At 48.5% G+C, this 24,978-nt stretch overlaps 1 protein-coding gene across 1 annotated transcript in view; it reads left to right on the top strand.

Annotated features, from left to right (window-relative positions):
• CNTNAP5 (contactin associated protein family member 5) overlaps positions 1-24,978 on the top strand; it is a 461,788-nt gene that overhangs the window by 196,862 nt on the left and 239,948 nt on the right. Inside the window, exons 4-6 of the mRNA XM_075933060.1 lie at positions 7,918-8,065; positions 18,633-18,836; positions 23,427-23,611. Of these exons, the coding sequence (XP_075789175.1) occupies positions 7,918-8,065; positions 18,633-18,836; positions 23,427-23,611 (537 nt within the window). The remainder of the gene's footprint in view (positions 1-7,917; positions 8,066-18,632; positions 18,837-23,426; positions 23,612-24,978) is intronic.

Raw genomic sequence — 24,978 nt, 5'->3', positions numbered from 1 at the left:
CCGCTGTGTCTGATTGGCCTCGTTAGCTCTGGTCCTCAACTAGATGTGGGAACTCCCTTCTTTTCAGGTGCTAGTGCATTTACGGCCTGCCTCTGTCATTTCCACGGGACTCCTCATTACTTTTGTGGCTATACACGAACACGGCTACCCCTCTGATCCCTGTGGACCACAGTGAGAGCCTGAATGCCTAGCGCGCTGCATCATTACCTGACAGCCAACTTCTCTCCTGTGTGTTTCAGAGATACGGTTAGGGTTCCCAACATTGTGATATTTAAAAACCAGACGCAAAGGCCAACCAGATCTGGACCAACCCCTGCCTCTTCCCCATCAGTGGCCCCGCCTCTTCCTGTCTCTTCCCTTGAGGCTCCACCCTGCTTTGCTGCAATTCCATACTCCTCCATCATTCACTACTGCTCCAGTCTCTCCTAGAATCCTAGGGCTGGAGGAGACCTCAGGAGTCATCAAGTCCAGCCCCTTGCCAAAAGCAGGACCAATCCCAACTCAATCATCCCAGCCAGGGCTTTGTCAAGCTGGGACTTAAAAACCTCTAGGGATGGAGATTTTACCACTTCCCTAGGGAACCCATCCCAGTGCTTCCCCACCCTCCTAGGGAAATAGATTTTCCTAGTATCCTACTAGACTTTCTGGGTGTCTGGCTGATGAGTCTTGCCCACATGCTCAAGGTTCAGCTGATCGCCATATTTGGGGTCGGGAAGGAATTTTCCTCCAGGGTAGATTGGCAGAGGCCCTGGAGGTTTTTCGCCTTCCTCTGTAGCATGGGGCGCAGATCACAGCTGGAGGATTCTCTGCATCTTGGGGTCTTCAAAGTATTTGAAGGCTGCAACATCTGAGATATAGGTGAGAGGATTATTCTAGGAGGGGTGGGTGAGATTCTGTGGCCTGCGCTGTGCAGGGGGTCAGACTAGACGATCATAATGGTCCCTTCTGACCTTAAAGTCTATGAGTCTAGACCTCCCCCACTATAACTTGAGCCCATTGCTCCTCATTCTGCCATCTGTCACCACTGAGAACAGCCTCTCTCCAACCTCTTTGAAACCTCCCTTCAGGTAGTTAAAGGCTGCCATCAAATTTCCCCTGTATGCACACCTGGGTTGGGAGGGACCTGCCTGCAGAGCCTGACCTGGGAGCTCCCAGTCTGAGGCGACTTTGGCCAAGTAGGGGCTAGTGTGGGTGACGACTTGGAGCCGCCTCCACCTGCAGAGACCGGACTTCAGCTGTCCGGTCAGTGGATCTGACTGGACACTCTCAGGTCAACTTTCCAAACTGATTTTCCAGTAGAAAAGCAGGCACCTCACCTCACTTAGACATAGTTGGTTTTGAAGGTCTTCTGCTTCGGTCTTTTTATATTTAGTTGATACAGGGAATAAATGTTTGGATGGAACTAAATGATCAAATTTGGGTGGAGGAGAAAAGATGCACAGATGTCCACTGGAACACGACAGTAGGATCTCTTAAACCATCTCATGGTCTGGTATCATAGAATCATAGAATAATAGGACTGGAAGGGACCTCGAGAGGTCATCGAGTCCAGCCCCCTACCCTCAAGGCAGGACCAAGCTCCGTCTACACCATCCCTGACAGATGTCTATCTAACCTGTTCTTAAATATCTCCAGAGAGGGAGATTCCACCACCTCCTTTGGCAATTTATTCCAATATTTGACCACCCTGACAGTTAGGAATTTTTTCCTAATGTCCAATCTAAACCTCCCCTGCTGCACTTTAAGCCCATTACTCCTTGTCTTGTCCTCAGAAACCAAGAGGAACAAATTTTCTCCTTCCTCCTTGTGACACCCTTTTAGATATTTGAAAACCGCTATGGTGTCCCCCCTTAGTCTTCTTTTTTCCAAACTAAACAAGCCCAGTTCATGAAGCCTGGCTTCATAGGTCATGTTCTCTAAACCTTTAATCATTCTTGTCGCTCTTCTCTGTACCCTTTCCAATTTCTCCACATCTTTCTTGAAATGTGGCGCCCAGATCTGGACACAGTACTCCAGCTGAGGCCTAACTAGTGCAGAGTAGAGCGGCAGAATGACTTCACGAGTCTTGCTTACAACACACCTGTTGATACAACCTAGAATCATATTTGCTTTTTTTGCAACAGCATCACACTGTTGACTCATATTCAACTTGTGGTCCGCTATGACCCCTAGATTCCTTTCCGCCATGCTCCTTCCTAGACAGTCGCTTCCCATCTTGTATGTATGGAACTGATTGTTCCTTCCTAAGTGGAGCACTTTGCATTTCTCTTTATTAAACCTCATCCTGTTTACCTCTGACCATTTCTCTAACTTGCTAAGGTCATTTTGAATTATGTTCCTATCCTCCAAAGAAGTTGCAACCCCACCCAGTTTGGTATCATCTGCAAACTTAATAAGCGTACTCTCTATCCCAATATCTACATCATTGATGAAGATATTGAACAGTACGGGTCCCAAAACAGACCCCTGAGGAACTCCACTTGTTATCCCTTTCCAGCAGGATTTAGAACCATTAACAACAACTCTCTAACTACGGTTATCCAGCCAATTATGCACCCACCTTATCGTGGCCCTATCTAAGTTATATTTGCCTAGTTTATCAATAAGATAACAGTTTTGATCAGTGTTTGGGGAGTACAATTATTAGAACCTTGACTGAAGTATGGGATATTAACAGCTTTTCTGAAGGCCTTTTTGTAGGGAGGGACTGAGTGAAATAATCTAAAGATGTCGATTTATCCATTATGTTCTTAAGGCAAAAGCAACAGTAAAAGGACTTCAAGGGAGATAACGCCAATTTACAACCAGCTAAGATTGTGGCAGTGCATTAGCAGCAGAATTCTTTCCACTCTGAATCATGTTTTAACTAGAGTTGCTCAAAACTCAGTGGCACAGAAATCTGAGTCTTTCCTTTAAAAAAATTCAAATTCAGACTATTTATGGAACTTTAAAATTGATCATTTTGATCATACTTATTTGGAAGCTGCTTAGGTTTCCTCCTTCTCCCCTTCTTTCACCAGTAACAACATTTATATGCATAAAGATTATTTGTACTGGTGAAAAGATATTGAGACCGATGCACAGTGCCATGAGATAAATCTGTGCTAGTCTTGTGAGATACACAGGTGTTTCATCTGAGCTTGTGAACTTTTTCTTGCTCCCAGCAAAATTTGCAAAGCAACATTGACTGAAAATGGATTTTTTTCCGCCATTTTACCAAACACTGGGGAAATTCGAACCTAGTTACCCATCCCCTTTCATAGAACGTTATTTTGCAGCACCAGATAAAAATGTTAGGCTATAAAACAGGGAAATAATACAAGATAATGAAGTCAAATATTCATTTGAGATCACCGTTGCATGGAATATCTAACACCTCTCTGGTGCCCTGTTACTGGATCAGGCTGAAAAAGTCTCATCAATCAGATAGACCTACAGTAAAGAGTTAGCTATTTAAACTCACTTTGATTAAGCTAAATAGGAGGAGGGTTCAAAGCATTGCCCAATCACGCTAAACATAAACACATTCACCGCATTGTTAATCCCACTAATTCAATACAAATCATGCAAGCGTCTGTGAGATTTATGCAAAAGTACCGCCTTGAAGTGTGTGATTACTGTTAGCACCGACGATGAAAAGAGCTGTTACCGTTTATTGGCGAAGGTTAATCTAATCAAGGTTCTAGGGGAAATAGTTCTTTTGATGTGATGGGGTTTAATATATACTCATTGATTGTCGTTTTCTGGAGATGAAGAGAATGCCAGGAAGCAACAGGACTTAGTAGCCACCACTTGTCTGTTTGTTTTACTGCTTTCATTTTGCAGCCAGTTCCTCCCAATATTATTGTTTCTCTCAACAATTAAAATATTTTCTTGCATCCGTCATCCCCACACACCCCCTAGGCTTAACAGAGAGCAAAACCTATCCATGGAAATTGTTTCACCCGCTCGTGAAATGCAGCCCCGGGTGGGATGACCAGCACTTCTGTTGGAGATTGTAGTGACAATACATGAAAGTTGAGGAGATGAATAAAAATGTTGTATCCATTTGAGGGAGAAAGGGGAATTTAGGTATTCTGTAGTTTGGACATGATAGCAGAGTGTAGAACTTTTTTTCTTAGAAGTGCCTTCTTCGTGGCTGGCCCAGTCGTGATGGAAGTGTGGGTTGGAGCTAGGGTGGCCAACTTTCTAATATTTGAAAACAGCCCCCCTGCTGTCCTGCCTCTTCCCCACAGGCCCTGCCCTTCTTTGGAGGCCCCTGTTCCATATCTCCCCCAAAGCCCTGCCCCTGCCTTGCTGCTTTCCTCAAGGCCTGGCCCCTGCTCTCTTCCCCCTCCCAACTCCTTGTCACTCTCTGCTCGCCCGCTTCAACGCCAGCGAGAGCAGCCCCAAGGGACTTGCAGGCCCCAGCTGCAGCAGGCTGCCATGGAGTGCAGGCCAGAAGAGCACTGCAGCCATAGGGGAGCAGCTAGGTTCTAGACTGAAGCCCTCAGGCCTGGCAGTCCCTCTGTCTCCCTTAGTGCTGCCTGCCCGTCAGCCTCTTGTCCTGCCCACCCGTGTCCTCCCTACCCGCTCATGTTCCTTCCCTCAAGGAGTCTGTTCTACGCCCACTGGGAGCCCCTCCCCTGCTCACCATGGACCCCTGCACTCCGTCCTCCACCACAGCCCTTCCAATCCTGCTCCTCAAAGCTCGCGCCGGTGTATATACGCTACGGTGGAAGCTGCTGTGTCCGGGCCGTGGGATAGGCTGCCTCTACTCAGAGCCTGAAACGAGTAGAAACTGACTGCCCAAAATGAAAGGGGCTAAAAACAGGCCCAGGTTTCAGTGCATTTCCCCTCACTGTCCGGCTCTCGTACGGGGTCACCTCCCTTCTCTGTCTTCAGTGTCCTTGTTGGAAAAGAGCAAGGTTTGGGAGGCATGACACTCCTCATGGTGTTGAGTGTGGCCGTCTTTCCTGTGGGACTAAAGGCTAGCCAGGCATTGTTCAGCCCCAGCATGCCACGAGACGGCATTGCTGCTTGGACCATGGTTCCGTGGAATTACCGCAGCATCACATTCCAAGGGAGGGCTGCTTACTGTCACTGCTCTCTTAGGAGCACTGGATGGTGCTTGTCACATCATGGAACTTTTCCGTCTGTTACGTGGTTATTGGTGGATGTGGGGAAGGGAAAAATTCCTAGTGCAGGGATGGGTTTCTAAGGGTGAATGGCTAAGATCTGAGGGATTTGGGCGCTTATAGTCTGCAGAAGAGAAGAGAGAGGCAGGATATGGTGTCAGCCTTCAATGAACTGAAGGGAGGTTCCAAAGAGGATGGAGAGAAGCTGGTCTCAGTGGTGGCAGAGGCCAGAAGAGAGCGATGGTCTCAAGTTGCAGTGGGGGAGGTCTAGGTTGGATATTGGGGGGGAAAACGATTTCCCTAGGAGGGTGGGGAAGCAATGGGATGGTTTACCTAGGGAGGGGTGGAATCTCCATCCCTAGAAGTTTTTAAGTCCTGACTTGACAAAGCCCTGGCTGGGATGATTTATTTGGGATTGGTCCTGCTTTATCACAGAGTTGGACTCGATGACCTCCTGCAGTCTCTTCCAACACTGATTCTATGATCAGGCAACCCTATTCAACTCCCAGAACTTAACCCCATTTATGTAACTTCTAATGCACTGAAACATCAGCACATCTGAAGTTCGTTAGCTCTCTAAGGCTGGTAGAAGCATTCCAGAATCTGAACCTCTTTTGGGCTAGAAACTCTGACAAAGCCAACCAGCATTCTCACTCTTGTTCTCCAGCTGTGTCGTATATGAACAGGCCGTTCACACGTTGCTTTAAAACCACGTTCATCAGCATGTTTCAAAAGTCCCCTATGAGAGATTCAGCTGCAGGTCTGTTCTCTTTGATGGTCGTCACTTCTGAGCGCTCATGGATGAGGTTCCCTGCACGAATAGGACTGTTTAAGAGCAAGAACAAGTTTGTTTTTTTATGGGACTGTCATTTTAACAGTTAAGACTTCGATTTCATTCCTTTTTCATTCATTTACATCCCTTAGAGAAGCTCTTCCATGATATTTGTAAGCGGTTCCCTCTGGTTCATTGTTCCCTGCCCCCATTTGCTTGCGCGTAAGTGGCAGGTCAAAGTTGACATGAAGAAGCTACAGGATGCACCTCCAAGACCCGGCACTTTCTGATGAGGCAACATCCGCAGTCCTGCCAGATGACAGACACTCTTGGAACTGGGAGCCTAAAGGGCAGGAGGGCCATCCAAGGTCTGGGGCAACAGGGTGGGTAGCACAGGACAGGGGATGGAGCCCCCCGGCTACCCTCAGCAAAAAGGGCCAGGACGAGAGTCCCCATGATGTCCCCAGCTGGGGCCACAGACCTCCGACAGTCCCTGGAAGCCCAGGAGTAGGGCTGGAGCCCCCCAGCAGAGCAGGGATCTGAGCCCTAAAACAGTCCCTGGGAGTGTGGGGCTGGGGCCGAGCTTGGCAGAGGATCCAGAGCCGGCAGTAGTTGGTGGACATGGGGGTCCATTGGCAGGGGAATTTACCCTGGTCCGGTAAATTGTCTCATTTGGGCTGGTGAGGTCCCGATGGTGCCGGACCAGGGAGGTCCAGGCTGTACATCCTAAAATAACTGCTTTGGAAGATACTTAACCTCAAGTTTGCCTGGACTGTGCCCACACTTCTCCTGTACACAGTTCAAGTCCACTCCATTACCTGCCTAATAAAGTGAGAGAGAAGATAATCATGGGAGTCGTTACAGGAGCCTGCGTCTGTAGGTCTGTAAACAAGAGGCTGTTTGCTGCCCGGCATGTATGTCAAGTGAGATGCCAACAAAATCCCAAGCCCCTGTCTTCTTAAGGCAGCCGCTTCGAGGAGCGGACACGTCTTCTCACTGAACTTTCTTCTGTCTTTCCACATACACAGTTCAGACGTTCTGTTTTGAGTGTCACGGCAATTTTGCCAAAGGGACAGCGTGTAAGATCTTCAGCTGATATAATCCTGTTGATTTTAATGGTGCTTTTCCAATTTAAGTCAGCCCATCCTGCAGCCCGGGTGTTGTTTTAGTGATATCTGTAGTCCTCTCGACACCTGTCTCACTCAGAGGGCCAAATTCAGTCTGTGCTCAAAGGAACAAACTCCACACATTCAGTGGGTTCAACTCCTTTCCCATCACTGTAGCTGGGTTCATTTACACCGGGACTGAATAAGGTGCTGATTCTCCTTACCCAGCCAGACAGCTCACGGAGATCTTTGAAGTGCATTTAAAGTGACGGTTCATTCTCAAAACCTAGTTCTCTCACGTAGTTCATTCTCAGAACAGTTAAATAACGATCAGGGCTGGCGAGTTTTGCGAACATCTTTGGAGGTTTTGAAATAGGTTTGGAAGTGGAATGAAAATGAAACCTTTTCAGAGCTGAAAGACAGACACCCCACTGCAGAAGAGCCGATAGTCTGGGGCTAGCTCATTCTACATCTGCCTGATTCAAAGAAGGGATGTGACCCTTCATTTCCCACAGCCCTGGAGAATGCCGTGATCACCTGGTATTTGTGAATTCTGAGAAACATTAATATTTCTGTTACTGTAGCAACCAGGAATCAAGGTGCAAGGTGCTGTCCAAACACAGAACCAAATGAGTCCCTCCTCCTATATATAACGAAATGGAATTTGTCAACAGATTTATTTGGGGTCAAAAGTGTAGTATATTGATTTTTGTTGAGCTGCTGTGAGGTGTTCTTCTATAAGGATGGCTGTGTTTCAGGGTGTGGTCATGTGGAGATGCTTCAGTCCTGTTTCCAAAGCTTGGGTGCATATTTCTGTCAAAGCTAGTCTGTGAAATCCTGCTTTCCTTAGTTTTGTTTTCGTGCGCTTTGCTCACAACCGAGCGACTGTTCAACGTCTCACCAGAACTTCCTTTCCTTGCAGGTCTTCACAGGGAACGCTAATGCTGACAGCGTGGTCCACCACAAACTTCTGCACTCCGTGAAAACCCGCTTCCTGCGCTTTGTCCCTCTGAAATGGAATCCCGGTGGACGAATAGGCCTGAGAGTTGAGGTCTTTGGCTGCTCATACAGTAAGTACTTTGAACCCGAAGGTTATCCAGCAGTTATGGACGTGGTTGAATTCATCTTGTGATCCAATATGAACATGCCCCACCATAATATCTGATTGGAGCTGTAGCTTTCGTTATTACCACCTTCCCCAGAAACTGCCGAGTCTTGTCTGTCCAGGATGTCCAGGCCTGTGCTTATGTTAGTTGAAAGTCAGAGGTATCCTACTGTGTGCTAGCTGGTACTGGAGCATGAGAAGTAAATGCCGCCCTGGAAGGTCACACTCTCCCTAGAGGGGTGAGGTGTCTGCTGCTGCTGCAGGTTTGGCACCAACCTCCGTAGTGAGCTGGGTTCAACCATGAAACAGCCTCTCCAATGAAGGTGTGAAAATCTTACTCTTAGCAGTGGCACTAAGAATACAATGTAGAGGACAATCCAGCCCATGCCAGGGAAAGTGGGGTGGGGTGGGGTGGGGTGGACACTGAAGGATCTCCAACTCCTCTAGAGTGAAAGGCTGGTCTTGTTGATGCCACTGGGAATTTTTCCATTGACTTAAACAGAGTCAAGATGGCACCTCACGAGTGTTATAATTTGAAACTAAATCCACATTTTCCTCCATGCAGCTGAATCGTGCCACTTTGGGACTAGTTTTCCAATGGTAAAGAAAAAAAAATCCTCTTTTGTTTCAAGGCAGTGCTAACCTGCCTCTTGCATGAAAGCAGGACTGCAAAGTAGTCTGTATGAAAGGCCACTCGCCTGCCCTTTCTTGGAACTATAAAATAGTGACGCCCTATTCTCTCTCACGTGAGGAGTCACCGAGGGGGAAATCTTCGTGCTACGCACTGTTCTGCTTCCACCCAGGAAGGAGGGGAAAGGAAGAAAACAAAGAAGCCACTAACCTGCTCTCAAACTTTGAATATAAATAAAGCCAAAGATCTTTTTAGAAATGTATATTTTGAACTTGCAGTCACCCAGGATAACTACCCCCTGAATCGAATGAAGAAACACAAACTACCTTAGGGCAGGACAGTCAATGCCTTTCCCTGGTGAGCCCAGTCTGACGTGGAAGCTAACTGACGTTTAATCAATAACCGTTTACAGAGTCAATCAAACCAGTCGTGTGTGAGTGAGGGGGATAAATATGTGGTCTAGATTTCTGAGCACCACCTGGAGCTATTGATTTTAAAGTCCTGCTTCCGGTTGCTCGTCGTCCTGTGCTGTTGGAAAACTCATTTGACTTCTTTGCCTCAGTTTACCTGTCCAGAGCGAGGTTGCTGGCCCCATTAAGGGGAGTCCGGCCCAGGCTACCTGTGAGGAGATAATTTTAAGGGGAATGAGCACAGCTAGCTGGGTAGCTGATTAACGTGCCCCTGGGCCTCGGAAATGCCCATCCGGGTGCAGTTCCGCACAGGGCTCCTAGACAGAGGAGCGCTCTCAGACCCTAGCAGGAGATGAGCTGGCTTCTGTGAATCTCTCCAAACTGACAGGTGAGAGGAGTGAAGGGAGAAGGGCTGGCAGGGAGTAAAGCTGACTGAAGGCTGCAGCCAGCCTGAAGTAGAATCTGGCTCCCGGAGGAGGGAACGTGAGACTCTTTGAATGAGAACCTTGCTCTGGTGCGTGCCAGCGACTCCCCCCACCTCCACCATTACAGGAAGGGGATAGCCCAGTTGGCTGAAGCAGTGGGGGCAGCAGGAGACAGAGACTGCAGGACTGGGGGATAGGTGCTATGTATGAGAGACGCAGGGGTTGGGTTTGTGAGGCCGGGGGAGTGCAGGGTGGCTATGGGCTATGATTAGGGGTTTGGAACGGGTTAAAGAGGAGAGGTTAAAGAGACTGGGACTTTTCAGTTTAGAAAAGAGGAGACTGAGGGGGGATAGGATAGAGGTCTATAAAATCATGAGTGGTGTGGAGAGGGCCGATAAAGAAAAGTTATTTATTAGTTCCCTAAATAGAAGAACTAGAGGACCCCAAATGAAATTAATGGGTAGCAGGTTTAAAACTAATAAAAGAAAGTTCTTCTTCACACAGCGTGTTGTCAACCTGTGGAACTCCTTGCCAGAGGAGGCTAGGACTATAATAGAGTTTAAAGAGAAGCTAGGTAATTTCATGGAGATTAGGTCCATAAAAGGCTACTAGGCAGGGGATAAAATGGTGTCCTTGGCCTCTGTCTGTCAGAGGCTGGAGAGAGACGGCAGGAGACAAATTGCTTGATTATTGTCTTTGGTCCACCCTCTCTGAGACACCTGGTGCTGGCCACTGTGGGCAGACAGGACACTGGGCTAGAAGGACCTTTGGTCTGATCCAATACGGCCGTTCTTATGTTCTTATGTAAGAGGCATGAGTGGCCCTGTTTGCTCTTATCCCTTCCTCGTACACCTCTGACCAGGTGCCCACTGGGCCCTGCCTCATCCCTATCCTGCCCAGTGAGACCATGTTTGCGGCTGCCCCATGGCTCTGCCTTCTCTGGTGCTTTCCAAGGAGCAGGGCTGCGGTGATTCCCCCTCCCCCACCTTTGCTGCCAAATCTGGCAGCCCTGCAGCCGCCTGCCTGACCTGAACTTGAGCAAAATGTCTCCTCTCCAAGCCAGGACAAAATGGCCGCCCAGGTGTTGACAGAGGCCTTGCAACGCTGTCACCTGGAGAGGTCTGCAGGATGTGGCTGATTCTCAAGTGGCCTGGTTTTGCTCTGTCCCCCCCCACCCTTCCACCTTCCCTTAGTAACCTTGTCACTTCCACCGGGGGTCCCTCCCCAGTATGGGTACCTCTGGCAAAAGGGTTCTGGAACCAAATTTTCCCTCCCCAAGGCCCTTTACACCTTTGCAGCATGTGAAAGTGATTGCAAGGGCCCAAGTCTCAGTTACATGAGGCCCCTGGATGCACCAGTGTGACGAAAAGGATGCTCTGTCTAAACAAGATGGAAACCCAGAGTGTCTGACCCAAAGTCTGTGTAAGTCTGTGGCAATATTCCTGTTGATGCCAGTGGGCTTGGGATCCCGATAATAAGCAGAAGATAAAGTGTGATCAGCTGGCCCAGGAATACAGGGGAGCCTGGCCCTAGATTAATGGACCCATGGCTGTGTGATTACCTGTGGGAGCAGCCAAAGAGGGGAGCGTGCCACTAAGCCCCTCACTGGTATGCGAGCGAGTGAGTGCGCAAGAACTTTGTTGTTCCTCAGGCATCCTCTGCTCACATCTGCTGCTTTTTAACCCTGCCTTTTTGAGAGAAAAGACAGCAAGTGCCTAAGTGGCTTGAGACTTACAGCTCAGTCGCTAATTTCGCAGTACCGGCACCAGACCGAGAGGTCAACCTCTCCTGGTCCCAGAGAGCCATAGCCTCAAGCTGTCTGGTTGGCACTGCTCAATGACTTCCAGGATCAAGCCCTGTTACAACCAAAGTCTCCCCCTTCCGTCCCTCCACCAGGCCAGTGGCTCGCTGGAGGGCTAAAATACAGCCACGAATCCTAATGTGATTGCTTTCAGTCTTTTCTTAACCAAGAAAAAAAAAAGTCATCATGGCCAGGCCACCAATTTCTGCTGGTTCCTTGGATCAGTGTTTCTCAACTTTTTTTTTTATAAAGTACCCCCTTTTTTAAAAAAAAATATATAAGTACCCCCAGTACCTACAATTTTCAGAGATACCTTTTTTTTTCTACCATTTCACTACATTTGTTTGAACAACTTAATTGTAGCTGGGCGGGTGATGAACATTTTGGGTGTGAAAAGTACAAAAATAATAAAGCGCTGTAAAACTTTAAAAAAAATCAGTTTTCTCCAAATTTCAGTTGTCATACCCCCCAGACTTCTCTCAAGTACCCCTAAGGGTGCTCATACCGCTGCTTGAGAAACACAGCCTTGGATCATCTCTTAACATGGGTTTTCCATTTCTGAAATCAGATATTTAAAGCTACGAAGCTACATCAATATAAACAGACATGTTTATCCATCCTCCTGTAATAATGGCCTTGACAAGTATGAGGGGGCTCAGCAGCTGTAAAATCAGGCATGGTTTGGCAACACCACGTGGAAGTGGGGTGCTTCTTCTCAAAATGATTTGTTCCTGAGGCCGGTTGGAGCTCACGGAAGGGTGGTTCTCCTTCCGGGTCAGTGGGCAGCCGCTCTGCCTCAGTTCAGAGTCCCTGTGTTCTGGGTGTCAGGCCTGTGATCAGCTCAGTATGATGGGTAATAAGCTAGCTCAGGTAGTGAGAAACCCAGGTCTCAGTTCCAGGCGGGGCAGAATACAAACAGTCAATAGCCCTGGGCCAGGCTCTGGTTCAAGGCAGGACAGTCAGTAAACAAGAAGGCCCAAGCCCTGGTGCAGAGAGGGGGCGGCGAACAGTCAGAAATACAAACCAACAGTAGCTAGTCTATATAGTTCACGATAACCAAATAGCTGAGTCTCCTTGTTCGGGGCAAACAAGATCCAGCTAATCCAGACAGTCCTCCTGAATGGCCGGAGAGGGGAGACTGCTGCTCAGGGATTGGGTGGCAGGGGGGGACGCAGGCCCACCCACTCGGTTGCATCCCAGCCCAGGGCCCTCACAGCAGCAGAGCGGTCTGCTGCTGGGTCAACGGGGAGCCTACCTGCAACATGCTGATCCCAGCTCCGGTTCAGCTAAACCATGGTCAGCATTCCCTGGGCTACTTCAGTTTCCCTCCTCCATGTATCCCTGGGTCTCTGGCAGGTCCACCGGGGTGTTGGGGCTTGACCGCTCCAACAGGTATTCTGGTCCAGGCCTCAGGCAAGCACAGGGCCAGTCCTCAGCCTCCCAGCCTGGTAGCACCGGGCTGGCATCTTATTCCTCTGATGGCTGGGATCTCCCTGACCTCCAGGGCTGGCTTTTTATAGTACTGGCCATGCCTCTTGCCTTCCGGTCAGGTGAGAAGGTGGGGCCAGTCTCTGCTCCCGGAGGGGCTCTTCTCCCTCCGGGTCAGTGGGCGGCCACTCTGTCCCGCTACAGTTCAGCCCACCTAAAATAACCCGACTCCTCCCCCCGATTCTTAAATGTAAAAATGAAATCATGCAGATGAGAGAACTTGTAACCGGAATCGCCGCCCAGAAGAAATTTGTCCTCAGTGACTCCGACATCCTGCGCTTAAGGGGATGATCCTGCAAACTCACACAGACCTACGCTACAGCGTCCCAAATAGAGAAGCGATTGTAACAAATTGCTAACGTGCTAGCAGAGGGCATGTGCAGACATATGGCAAGTTGATTGTTTTCGGTGTTGAGGGATACAGGAGTATCTTAATACTTGGGGAAAGACGTGTTCGCCAAAAATCTGGGGGAATCCTGCTGATCAACCATTTCTATAGGATAAGATTTATGGTGACATTGAAAATGCCGTTTGGCTTCTACAGCGGAGTGACGGCCCAGGAGGCATCAACAGGATCGCGTATCAGTTCAGCTAACAAGTTGGGAAATGGGGGTGGGGGGGGGAAAGATTGTGCAATAGGACATGGGAAGCCACTTCTTTTAGGAAGTTACAGCTTTTCTCTTTTCCAGAGGCTGGCTTCTCCTCTTTCGCAGGCAGTGCTCTTGGAAAGAGCATGTGATCTTGTGGGTTTTTTTTTAAAATGACCAGCCCATAGCGGGACCTTTTCCTTTTCCTTTCCTTCTGACATGTATTTTTCACGCCACGAGCGAAAACGAACATGCTGTAGAAACGCGCCCATAGACGGAGGGGGAATCACTGATGTTTTCATAACAGCCAATGTGAGCCTCATGACCGAATGATTGCTGCTTTAAAGACTGCGATGCCCTGGCGAGGAAGCACTCTGTCCAGACACTGGAGGAGTTTGATCAGATTTGTGGCGTGGATAGCGGGCAGTGAATTTGCAAGGTATATAGGGACAGAGGCACATGACTCCTAAGCTACCTTATTTGCAGTGGTGCCCACAGAATGGCAGCAGGAGTGGGGCTAGCCAGGCCGGCCAGGAGAAGCATCCATTCAGCGTGTCTTGACTCTGCCATTAGCTCCCCATTAGCTGTACAATAAAGCTTGCCTTCCTTAGTGGAGGAGGGGGGAGATTCTGCATCCCCTTCCCCCTCCTTCCCTCACAGCAGCAAGTACCTCAAAGATGCCCTTTCAGTCTCAGAGTGAGGAGTGAAATGGGCTGGAGGGGGCGGGGAGGAGTAAAGCCGGTTGTTTATGCTTGCGCGCGGTGGGGGGGGGGGGTCAGCCCCGGGGCAGGCATGCGCTGGTTTCTTTTTTTTGGTGGGGGGGGGGGGGGGATCCTGGGAGGAAGCAGATGCAGCAGACTCTCTGCCTCCATTGACACCCGGCTCCCCAGACCCCACTCCCTAGCCACAGAACTCTGTCCCCACTCTCCTGTCTCCAGATACAGAATTCTGTCTCCATTTCCCTGTCCCCAGCTACAGAACACTGTCCTTATTCCCGTCCCCACTCCCCGAACTCTGTCTCCATTGGCACCCTGCCCCCAGATGCAGAACCCTGTCCTCTGCCCTCCCAGCACCCTGTTCCCTCTGCCCTGCCCCCAGCTGCAGAACTCTGTCCCCACAAAATGTATAATTATAGATGCTTCATTTTAGATTTAAATAGCATGAATAAAAAACAGTCCATTTATTTCATAACTATAAACACACGATTTCAATTTTATATATTGCTTAATTTAAAAATAAACTGTTTATCAGAGTGTGTAAGTAAGGGCTGGGGATAGCAAGTGATGGACAGGAGGAGAATAGAGAGGGCGGGGCTTCAAGGAAGGGGCGGGGCTTCAAGGAAGGGGCGGGGCGGTAGATCTTCGCCTGTTCTGAGATTTAAAAAGTGATCTTGGGTGTAAAAAGGTTGGAGACCACTGCTCTAGATGGTGCTTGGTCCTGCAATGAGGGCAGAGGACTGGACTTGATGGCCTCTCAAGGCCCTTCCAGTTCTAGTATTCTATGATTCTCTGTTGCCTCTGGGCTGGTTGGCATGGCTACCACCACAAGCTAACATATCTCTTCACGCAGTTGTGTGCTGGCAGACAGATCATTTCTGCTTCCTGTGCAGTAGATGGTAAGGGTATGTCTACACTACAATGTTAATTCGAACTAACTTAGTTCGAATTAGTTAATTAGAACTAAGCTAATTCGAACTAACGGATCCAGACTAAAAAACTAGTTCGAATCAGCATTTTGCTAATTCGAACTAGCATGTCCACATTAAGTGGATCCTGAACCGGGGTTAAGGATGGCCGGAAGCAGTGCCGGCAGGGCATCAGAGGAGGACTTAGAGCGTGGAGATGCTGCCTCAGGCTAGCCGAGGGCTGCGCTTAAAGGGTCCCGACCCCCACCCCGGACAGACAGTTCTCAGGGGTGCCCCGCTTGCAAAGCAGTCCTGGCTTGGATTGCCCGGACTACCCACACTGGGCACATCACACCACTCGGCCATCAGCCCGGCTGCACTTGCCGCAGGCTGCCATCTGGGAAGAGGGGGCAATTGGGGGGCTGCAGGAGAGCTTCCACCCCCAGAAGCCCGCAGAGCCAGCCCAGTCCTCCCCATCGGGGGCTCGTACCCCATTCCTCCCTCACCTCCTTCCACTTACCCCTCCCTAGTCCCTCTTCTTGATGTACAAAATAAAGAAAACATATCTTCCGAAATGGAATCTGTCTTTATTGAACAAAACTGGGGGACACTGGGAAAAGGAGGTGGGAGAGGGGAAGAGAGAGGCTGGGGAGGGCAACTAAAATGATCAGGGGTTGGGAACAGGTCCCATATGAAGAGAGGCTAAAGAGACTGGGACTTTTCAGCTTAGAAAAGAGGAGATGGAGGGGGGATATGATAGAGGTCTATAAAAGTACGAGTCGGGTGGAGAGGGTGCATCAAGAAAAGTTCTTCATTAGTTCCCATAATAGGACTAGAGGACACCAAAGGAAAGGAATGGGTAGCAGGCTTCAAACTAACAACAGAAAGTTCTTCTTCACAAAGCAAATAGTCAACCCGTGGAACTCCTTGCTGCAGGAGGCTGTGAAGGCTAGAACTAGAACAGAGTTTAAAGAGAAGTGAGATAAAGTGATGGAGGTTGGGTCCATGGAGTGGTATTAGCCAGGGGGTAGGAGTGGTGTCCCTGCCCGAAGTTTGTGGAAGGCTGGAGAGGGATGGCACGAGACAAATGGCTTGGTCACTGTCTTTGGTCCATCCCCACCAGGGTCCCTAGGGTTGGCTGCTGTCGGCAGACAGGCTACTGGGCTAGATGGACCTTTGGTCTGACCCAGTACGGCCATTCTAAGCTCAGGGCTCAGGGTCGGGGGTCTTAGTGGACCACCTTGATTTTCATGCAAATCTGCTCCTGGGTGGCCAGGCTGGCAGCTCTCCTGCTCTAGACGGCTGCTTTCCTGTGCCTAGTGCGGAGGTCGTGGACGAGGTCCATGACGTCAGCACTGGACCAGGTGGGTGCCCGCCTCTTGCGGTCCTGGGCAAGCTCCCGGGAGCCGCCAGCCTGGTCCCGGGAAGAGGGGAAGGGTTGGGGGGCATCGGGTGGCTGGCTCGAGCTGTGCCAGGTGCAGGGTCTGCTGGCTGGGTGCTGGCAGGCTTGCACCTGGCACGGGCACCATAGCCAGCCCGTGCCACTTTAAGGGGTCCGGGGCCGGGATGGGGGCAGACGAGTTTCCCTGGTGTTGGCCAGAGTGGCCACCAGGGAAAGCTGGGGAGGGCTAGGCTCCCACTAGTTCGAATTAAGGGGCTACACACCCCTTAATTCGAACTAGCTAGTTGGAACTAGGCTTAATCCCTGTAAATGAGGTTTTCCTAGTTCGAACTAAGCGCTCCGCTAGTTCGATTTAAATTCGAACTAGCGGAGCGCTAGTGTAGCGCCTATCAAAGTTAATTCAAACTAACATCTGTTAGTTCGAATTAACTTTGTAGTGTAGACATACCCTAAGGGACTTCCCTTAACTCTTTTCTTCAAAGTGCAGCTACTCCTGGCAGTAAATAACCCTTTTCTCAACTTATTGTGTTTGCACAAGTTCTAGGATCTTAAAAGGAATGCCCGTGCTAACAAAACCCAGACTCAACCCTTGAGCCCCAAACCAAAACTGAACGTCAACAAAACTTGATAACTTTGTTTTCCATTTTCATATATCTCCTGTTTCTGGAAGCAGAAATACCTACATAATCTAGAAAATGCTAGTCTTGTGTTATGTCTGGCAGTCAAAAGAAAAAAGAAATACTAGGATTTTTGTTTGAAATGTTAACTGGAAGAACCCGAGTGGACACTGTGGGTCCATGAGAGGACACAAGGGGATGTGTTATGGAGGTGACCACACCATTACTGTGTGGTGCAAGGTTTCCAGTGTTTCCTTTTGGTCCTTAACTCTCTGGAGAGCCTCTTTTGGTGCTGTAGAGGTCATAGAGATCACGTTTCTGCGGGATCTGCTTCATTCTTTCTAGCATGTTTGTGCTGTGATCGTTGCGGTAATGGAAAACACATAGTGGGAGATCAGAGTTGCAGCAAACCAGTGTAAATGCTATCGCGCTGACATTGGTGATCAGGGTGCTCCAACTCTTCTTCTAGTCTAGTTATCGTTTTTAAAGTTGGACTGTTTAAAAGCTCGGCCTAAAGTTGCCAAACACCTGCTTAATCCTGCCCCAAAAGGAACCACACCGAGTTGTCCCTATGGGATGATTTGCTAACAAATGGGTGTGTTCATGACAGCTCAGTTAATCTGTCCATGTGGCCTGTTAACGAGTGTAGTGTAGGCGATAAAATGGTCTATGAAAAGCATAGCTACCATACCCTTTTAATAGTGTTCTGACCTGGCACTGGAATGATCCCTCCAGGCCAGCCAAGACAATTCACATTCAGAAGCACACTTGGTAAAATCATCGTAAACGTGCAGATATCCCTAGGAGAGAGGGATATTTATTTGAGGTAAGACTATGCTTATTTGGATGCAAAAGTGGAGGGAGACTGATCCATGATCTAGATACTGCTTTGGAGGATCTTTTGCAACATAGGAAAAACTGGAGCAAGAACTAGGACAGTGTACTTGTATCAGTGACTAACTCTTCTTCACGTCCTTGGGATGCAAACAATGGATGTGGTAGGACATGGTAGTATGGTGGTAGGGCAGTGGTTCTCTACTCGTTTCAGTCTACGGACTCCCAGGCCAATCAAAACATGTTCGTGGACCACCTCCTTTTTGAGACATGATAAAAAAGAGCAGATAACCATTTTGGTTTGAAACTTATTTCTTACTAACAGATTGGTGGTGCCTGCCCACGCCGTGTGACTTTGGACAATGTTCCTGTGGACCACCGAAAAGTCACCATGGGCCACCAGTGGTCTATGGACCGCCAGTTGAGAACCACAGTGGTAGGGAGATGTCTGGTGTGATGAAAAAACAGGCTGATGAAAGAATCTTAATGTAATAAAGGGACTGTGAATCATGAAAAGGGAGTGGGGGATTACCCGGGGATGTTGGCCTCGATGAAAGAAGGTGATAGATAGGGGCTAGCAAGCTTGGCGGACCATGGGTGTGGTATGGTTATAGTGTTTCGCATGTGCTGAGTACCCCAGTGAAATCCAGAGAAACTTCACCGACAATACAGCTCTATCTCTTTGTTCTCCTCTTCCTTCTTTTCCCCTTTAGAATCGGACATTGCAGATTTTGATGGCAGAAGTTCCCTCCTGTACAGATTCAATCAGAAACTGATGAGCACCTTCAAAGACGTGGTTTCCTTGAAGTTCAAGAGCCTGCAGGGGGACGGAGTCTTATTCCATGGAGAGGGGCAGCGCGGGGATTACATCACGCTGGAGCTACAGAAAGGGAAACTCGCCTTGCACATTAACCTGGGTAGGATTTTATTCATCCACCGGGAATTGGACGGAGAGTTGTTTGCCATTTACTTTTGTTATTGATTGCCCGGCAGTATTTGGAAGCCCCAACTGAGATTGTTGCGTGAGGTGCTATACATATGTATAGTAAAAGACAGTACCGGACCCAAAGAGCTTGCAGATGAGGAATAGGCAGAGAAATAGAGAAGCGAATCGTCTTGCTCGAATTTATACAGCAAGTCAGCAGCACAGCCAAAAATAGAACCCAGGGTCTTATGACTACTAGGTCAGTGCCCCATTTAGTGGACCACGCTACCTTTATTTTTCTAGCTGCAAATATTGGTCTAGCCTGTTTAATCTACACCAGACCTCCGGGGATTCCATTGCAATCTCAACTACAATTTCCTCTCTCTGCTTAGAGAACGATTCCCGTTTAAATTAATCATTTCAGAGCAGGGGTCTGGCACAGATCTGCAGGTGGCCATCCTGCCGCATTTAGCATTCAGCTCATGGTTTCTCTGGCTGCTCTCCTGCAACAAATAGAGGCTGAAAGCCGGTTTTCTTTGCCTGTCACAGAGCTCCTGCTTTGGACAAGACATGCTTCACCTCTGTGTTTTCACGGGTGCATGTTCAGACAAAGGAAAAGAAACTTAAGGGCAAATGTCTGCATGTGCTGGGAAGCAGAATTCATCTTCATCAAAACAACTGTGTCAGATTAGTAGCACAAGAAAGTGGGAAAATACCAGACAGTTGCAGGGAGAAACTGCATTCCACCTTTTTAGCTGTCAATAAAATACGCACAGGCTCTGGTTATTTTCTATGACTAAGGCAATTTTAAGACCCCTTTGTGGTCTCTGGGTCTGTGAACTCCTGGTGTAAATTAGAGAAACCCCAGCACAGCTGTATCTTAACTTGGCCGCCCATGACCCCAAGGAGAAGTTGCAATAGCCAAGGATCCTTATAGATCAGGGAAGATTGTCCTCTATTCAAGGCACAATCCTCTAATCCTGATCCTATGAAGCAGGATCTAGACCAATGTGGGGAATTTTGGATTAAGGAGCCTTTGACATGACTCTGCACCTCATAAAGGTTAGAATAACTTTCAGGATGCTTTGCTGTACTGGTGTAATCCACACACCTAGGCTACGTCTAGATTGGCCACATAAGACGGAATAGGCATGCAAAGCAGGCAAGTCAGAATAGGGAAATCCACGGGGGATTTAAATATCCCCCGCGGGAATTAAATAAACATGTCCGCCGCTTTTTTTCCAGCTTGGGGAAAATCCGGAAAAGAGCGTCTAGACTGGCGCGATCCTCTGGAATAAAGTCCTTTTCCGGAGGATCTCTTATTCCTACTTTCAGGATAAGAGATCCTCCGGAAAAGGGCTTTATTCCGGAGGATCGCACCAGTCTAGATGCTCTTTTCCGGCTTTTCCCCAAGCCGGAAAAAAAGTGGCGGACATGTTTATTTAATTCCCGCGGGGGATATTTAAATCCCCCGCGGATTTCCCTATTCTGACTTGCCTGCTTTGCATGCCTATTCCGTCTTATGTGGCCAGTCTAGACGTAGCCCTAGTGTGATTCACTGACCAATGCAGTGGCACTTAGATCACAGCAACAGATAAAAACAAGAGGCCTCTACAGCATGCGAGCCAGCTGTCTTTTAGCGGTAGAGGTTCCTATACTAAGCTTCAGAGGTCCAAGGTTCAAATCCACCTGGTGGCAGTTACACTGGCACCATTGAAGATCTGACCCCGTCTCTGATTTTGTTCAAATTCAACTAGCAGCAATGTTTCTTCATGAAAGACCCTTCAACGTGCACAGGTTGTGAGGATTTGTGTTATTCTTTCTCAAGATGGAAAGTACTTGGTATTAGCAATTGGCATACCCAGAAGGTTCAGGAGTTTGGACCTGCTCCTCGATATGTAGGTGTATCTTGATAGCTCTTTGAGGAGATTGGGCTGCAAAGTTGAACTGGACCAGCTTTCTAGGGCTGGGCATGCTGTGAGAATAGCCATTCCTGAAGTTTTTTGGTGCTTTGTTGCTTTGACACAAGTTGAATATGAGTCAGCAGCGTGATGCTGTTGCTAAGACAGCAAACATGATTCTGCGATGCATTAACAGGTATGTTGTGAGCAAGACACAAGAAATTATTCCCTTGGTTTCTTCTCTTTTTTCAGAAGAAGCTTAATTTTTAATTTAATCTTCTATATATTTTAGAAATGTCTGTCCATCTGTGAATACAAATGCCTAAATGGTAAGAGCTAGGCCCACCACATTTAGTAGGCAGCTTCCTCTTATCCTAACTTTAATAAATGTCAGGGTTTAGTTGTTGTGCCAGGGAAACAGCAAGTGCCTGGAATAGGATTGTTTTCCATAATGTGGAAAGGGATGGGGCTGCTAGGAAGGACAGTTATACTGCAGAGTGACCACTGGGGGGCGGCCGCACCAATGAGACAGTGGCCGGCTGGAGGAGGGGTTCTGAATGGTACTTTACATGGGTAAGGTTCCTCTGCTGGGCAGGGTTCCTCCCCTCCCCATGTGGCTCAGGTTGGGAGCTTTCCTTCCCCTCCCCCCTCTTGCTGAGGTCTTGGGGCTTACCTGAGCCCTCCACATACCCCACACTCTGTCCTGATTCATGCACCTTCCCTCTCTTCCCTGAGCCTCCCAACCTCTTCCCTGACTCCTCCACCTTCATCCCCTGAGTCTCCCCCACACCCAAACCCCTGCCCTGAATCCTGTACCCTCTGCTCTGAACCTCCACATCTCCCAGCCCTCTGTCAGGACTCCTGCAGCCCCTGCCCTGAGCCTCACACCTGCTGCCCTGTCTCCTGCACCTGGCATCTCCTTCTCTGAGCCCCATCATTTAAATAAAGTGTGTACATTTTCCTTTTCATTTAAAAAATACTATAGTTAAAGACCCTGGCAACACCATGTTCATCTGGGGGAGGGATAGCTCAGTGGTTTGAGCATTGGTCTGCTAAACACAGGGTTGTGAGTTCCATCCTTGAGAAGGCTATTTAGGGATTTTGGGGCAAAAATTGTCAGGGATGGTACTTGGTCCTGCTGTGAAGGCAGAGGACTGGATTCAATGACCTTTGGTCCCTTCCAGTTCTAGGAGATAGGCAATCTTCATTAATGTATTTTATTTATTTTATCTGCTGGTTCAGGAATAAGAATGTAATAGCATAGTTATATGTATTTTGTTGCATTCCCATGAGATGTGATGTTTGTTGACCCTGGAACCTAAAATAGAATTTCCATGAGCCACAGGATGTGAATCTGGATTTTGACTACCCGTGTGTGTGTGTGTGTGTGTGTGTGTGTGTGGGCAGGCAGGCAGGCATAGAAGCCAAGGTTTTTATTTTATACACAGCTTGACTAATCATTCTGGAATGTAAATCCTTTCCCCCCCCCCACCCCCCACTGATTAAAAGAAAAGAACACACAGTAGAGACCAGAAGCTCAGAAATCTTTCAGCAGAAACCTGCTAGAAAACCAAAACACACCTAACTTTTCGAGATCTGAACCTGAGTATTCTCAGACTGGACTAGGATGCTCATCTCGGTTGCATGGATCTACAACTAGGCTTATTCTGCTGACATCAAAGAGATCATTCCAGATTTATTTATTTTGTTTAGTGCCATGAAGACCAAAATCTGGCCATATATAAATAACTCGAATTGTTCAGGTTTCCAGTATCATGCTATCTAAAATATCCGTGTCCATATTTGTGTTTTCTCCGGTAAGGATTAGGCACCATTTGTCAGTTAAAAAAGAAAAAAAAAGTGATGGCAGAAATGTCAAACGTCATTAGACTGTGGCTGTGTCTACATTGGGCCGCTTATTCCGGAAAATCAGCTGCTTTTCCAGAATAAGCTGCGAGCTGTCTACACTGGCCCTTGAATTTCCGGAAAAGCAATGACGCTTTACTGTACAAAATCAGCCGCTATTCCGGAAAAACTATTCTGCTCCCGCTCGGGCATAAGTCCTTATTCCGGAACACTGTTCCGGAAAAGGGCCAGTGTAGACAGCCCAGTAGTCTTTTCCGGAAAAAAGCCCTGATCGCGAAAATGGCAATCGGGGCTCTTTTCTGGAAAAGCGCGTCTACATTGGCCACAGACGCTTTTCCGGAAAAAGGGCTTTTCCAGAAAAGCAGCCTGCCAATGTAGACGCTCCTTTTCCGGAAAAACTGAAAACGGAATATTATTCCGTTTTAAGCAGTTCCGGAAATTCATGCCAGTGTAGACACAGCCTGTATGTTTGTGGGAACCCCCCAGTTGTAGTACAGCTGTTCCTTTAATGGGCTACAGGTTTTTTGTGTACTCCAGATGGCGTTCTTAAAACACTTGGGTCTCTACTTCATTTCAGAGCGGAGTCACCGGCCATACAATCATTTTTCCAGTGCTGCCTTGTTTTCTGTTTTATGCAACTACCTGGGGCAATCCCCCTCCGTGTGCCTGATCCAAACGTTGGAATAAGCATAGAACAGATGGATCCCAAAGAATCCAAGCCAGGCTTAGCCCGGGTCCTGCGTCTATTGAGGCAGGGCTCTTAATACTTCAGTTCTAGAGTCCTGGTCTCACTTCTGTCTGCCTCTGTCCCGCAGGAGATGCCAAAATGCGTTTCAGCACCAGCCACACGTCAGTCACCCTGGGCAGCCTCCTAGATGACCAACACTGGCATGCGGTGCTTATTGAGCGCTTCAACAAGCAAGTGAACTTCACGGTGGACAGGCAGACGCAGCATTTCCGAACCAAGGGGGATTCGGACCACCTGGACATCGATTACGAGGTGTGCGGGGTCGCTTGGGTTATGTCTTCCGAGACGGGGTGAATGCGGGGAGCAGTCGGTGTCTCTGCTAGGACTATAAGCCAGAGCTCTCTTCCCAGCCTGCTTTCCCTTGCCTCTAAAACTCTTTCCTAGTCAGTGCACTTACTCAGTGTGTCTGAGGCATTGGGTCCTTCAAATCACCTCCCAAGCCCCATGCGACACGCTCCAAAGTCCCAGGAAATGCAGGTAGGGGGGCTCCTTCCACCCAAGGGAGCACACAGAGCCACCCTCTCCACCTGTCCTAGGGGCCTAGCTGGTCTTTGGTCCCGCACCCCTCCGATTGCCTGTCTCGGAGCAAGCATGACTGGAAAGTACATCAGCCCGTGTGCTAATCTGGGACCCAAAGACACAGACACATTGGAAGGGTTATGATGCCGCAGAATCCCAAGGAGCAATTCCCACAGAGCGTGTGCTGCAGTAGCCACTCTACAGATGTTTTAGCGCATCCTGTCGGCACGGGAGTAGCTCTGTTGGCCACAGGGGACAGAGCATGGTCCTGCCCTTCACTCATCCCTACACAGCCCTGCCAGACTGCAGCTGCTTCCAGCACAAAGAGGGAAGGTGACTAGAAAGCATCTTTCCTCAGGGGAGCAGAGGTTTGGAGACTTTCTCCTCCACCTGGGCTGCATTGAGGAGAGCCAGGGAGAAACCTGATTTGTGCTTGATTTGGTGAGAATTTCCCTTCGGATGTGTCTAGACTACTGAGTCTTTTTCGAAAAAAGTAGCCTTTTTCTGAAAAACCTGCACCTGCATCTAGACTGCTGCGGCGTTCTTTTGAAATTAAATCGAAAGAACGTGGCAGTGGTTTCAAAATCGGTAAACCTACTTTTACGAGGAAGAATGCCGTTTTTTTCAAAAGCGTGCTTTCAAAAAAAGGTGTTATGTAATGCAAACAGTGCTTTTTTTGAAAGAGAGCATCCAGATTGCCTGGGTCATCTCTTTTGAAAAAGCAGATCGATTTTTCGAAATCCTTGTGGCTGTCGAGACGATTTCTTTCAAAAGAGGCTTTTTCTAAACAGCTCTTTCGAAAAAGCTTCTTTTGAAAGAGGCTTGTAGCCTAGATGTACCCTTCCAAAGCGAGAGGCCAGGCTGGCCCGGGGAGGAGTATTTCACCCTCTCCACTACTTGGCTCAGTGGCTCTGTTCTGTGCTCTGAGGAAAGTGCAAGAAAAGACGTTTTTCGCATGACGTGCATGTTTAGCTGTTTCCCGATTGCAACCTCGATGCTCCCATTCCCTCCCTCGCCCTCCCACACACTTGACTATTTCCTGTGTTCCTTTTCTGGATGAGCCAGTCCCAGGAGCGTGCAGAGCATGATGTGTTTGCACC

This window comes from Pelodiscus sinensis, chromosome 7 (genome assembly GCF_049634645.1).
Source record: "Pelodiscus sinensis isolate JC-2024 chromosome 7, ASM4963464v1, whole genome shotgun sequence".
Taxonomy (NCBI): domain Eukaryota; kingdom Metazoa; phylum Chordata; order Testudines; family Trionychidae; genus Pelodiscus; species Pelodiscus sinensis.
Note: the sequence above shows the minus strand (reverse complement) of the source record. Positions and strands in the feature narration are given on the sequence as shown.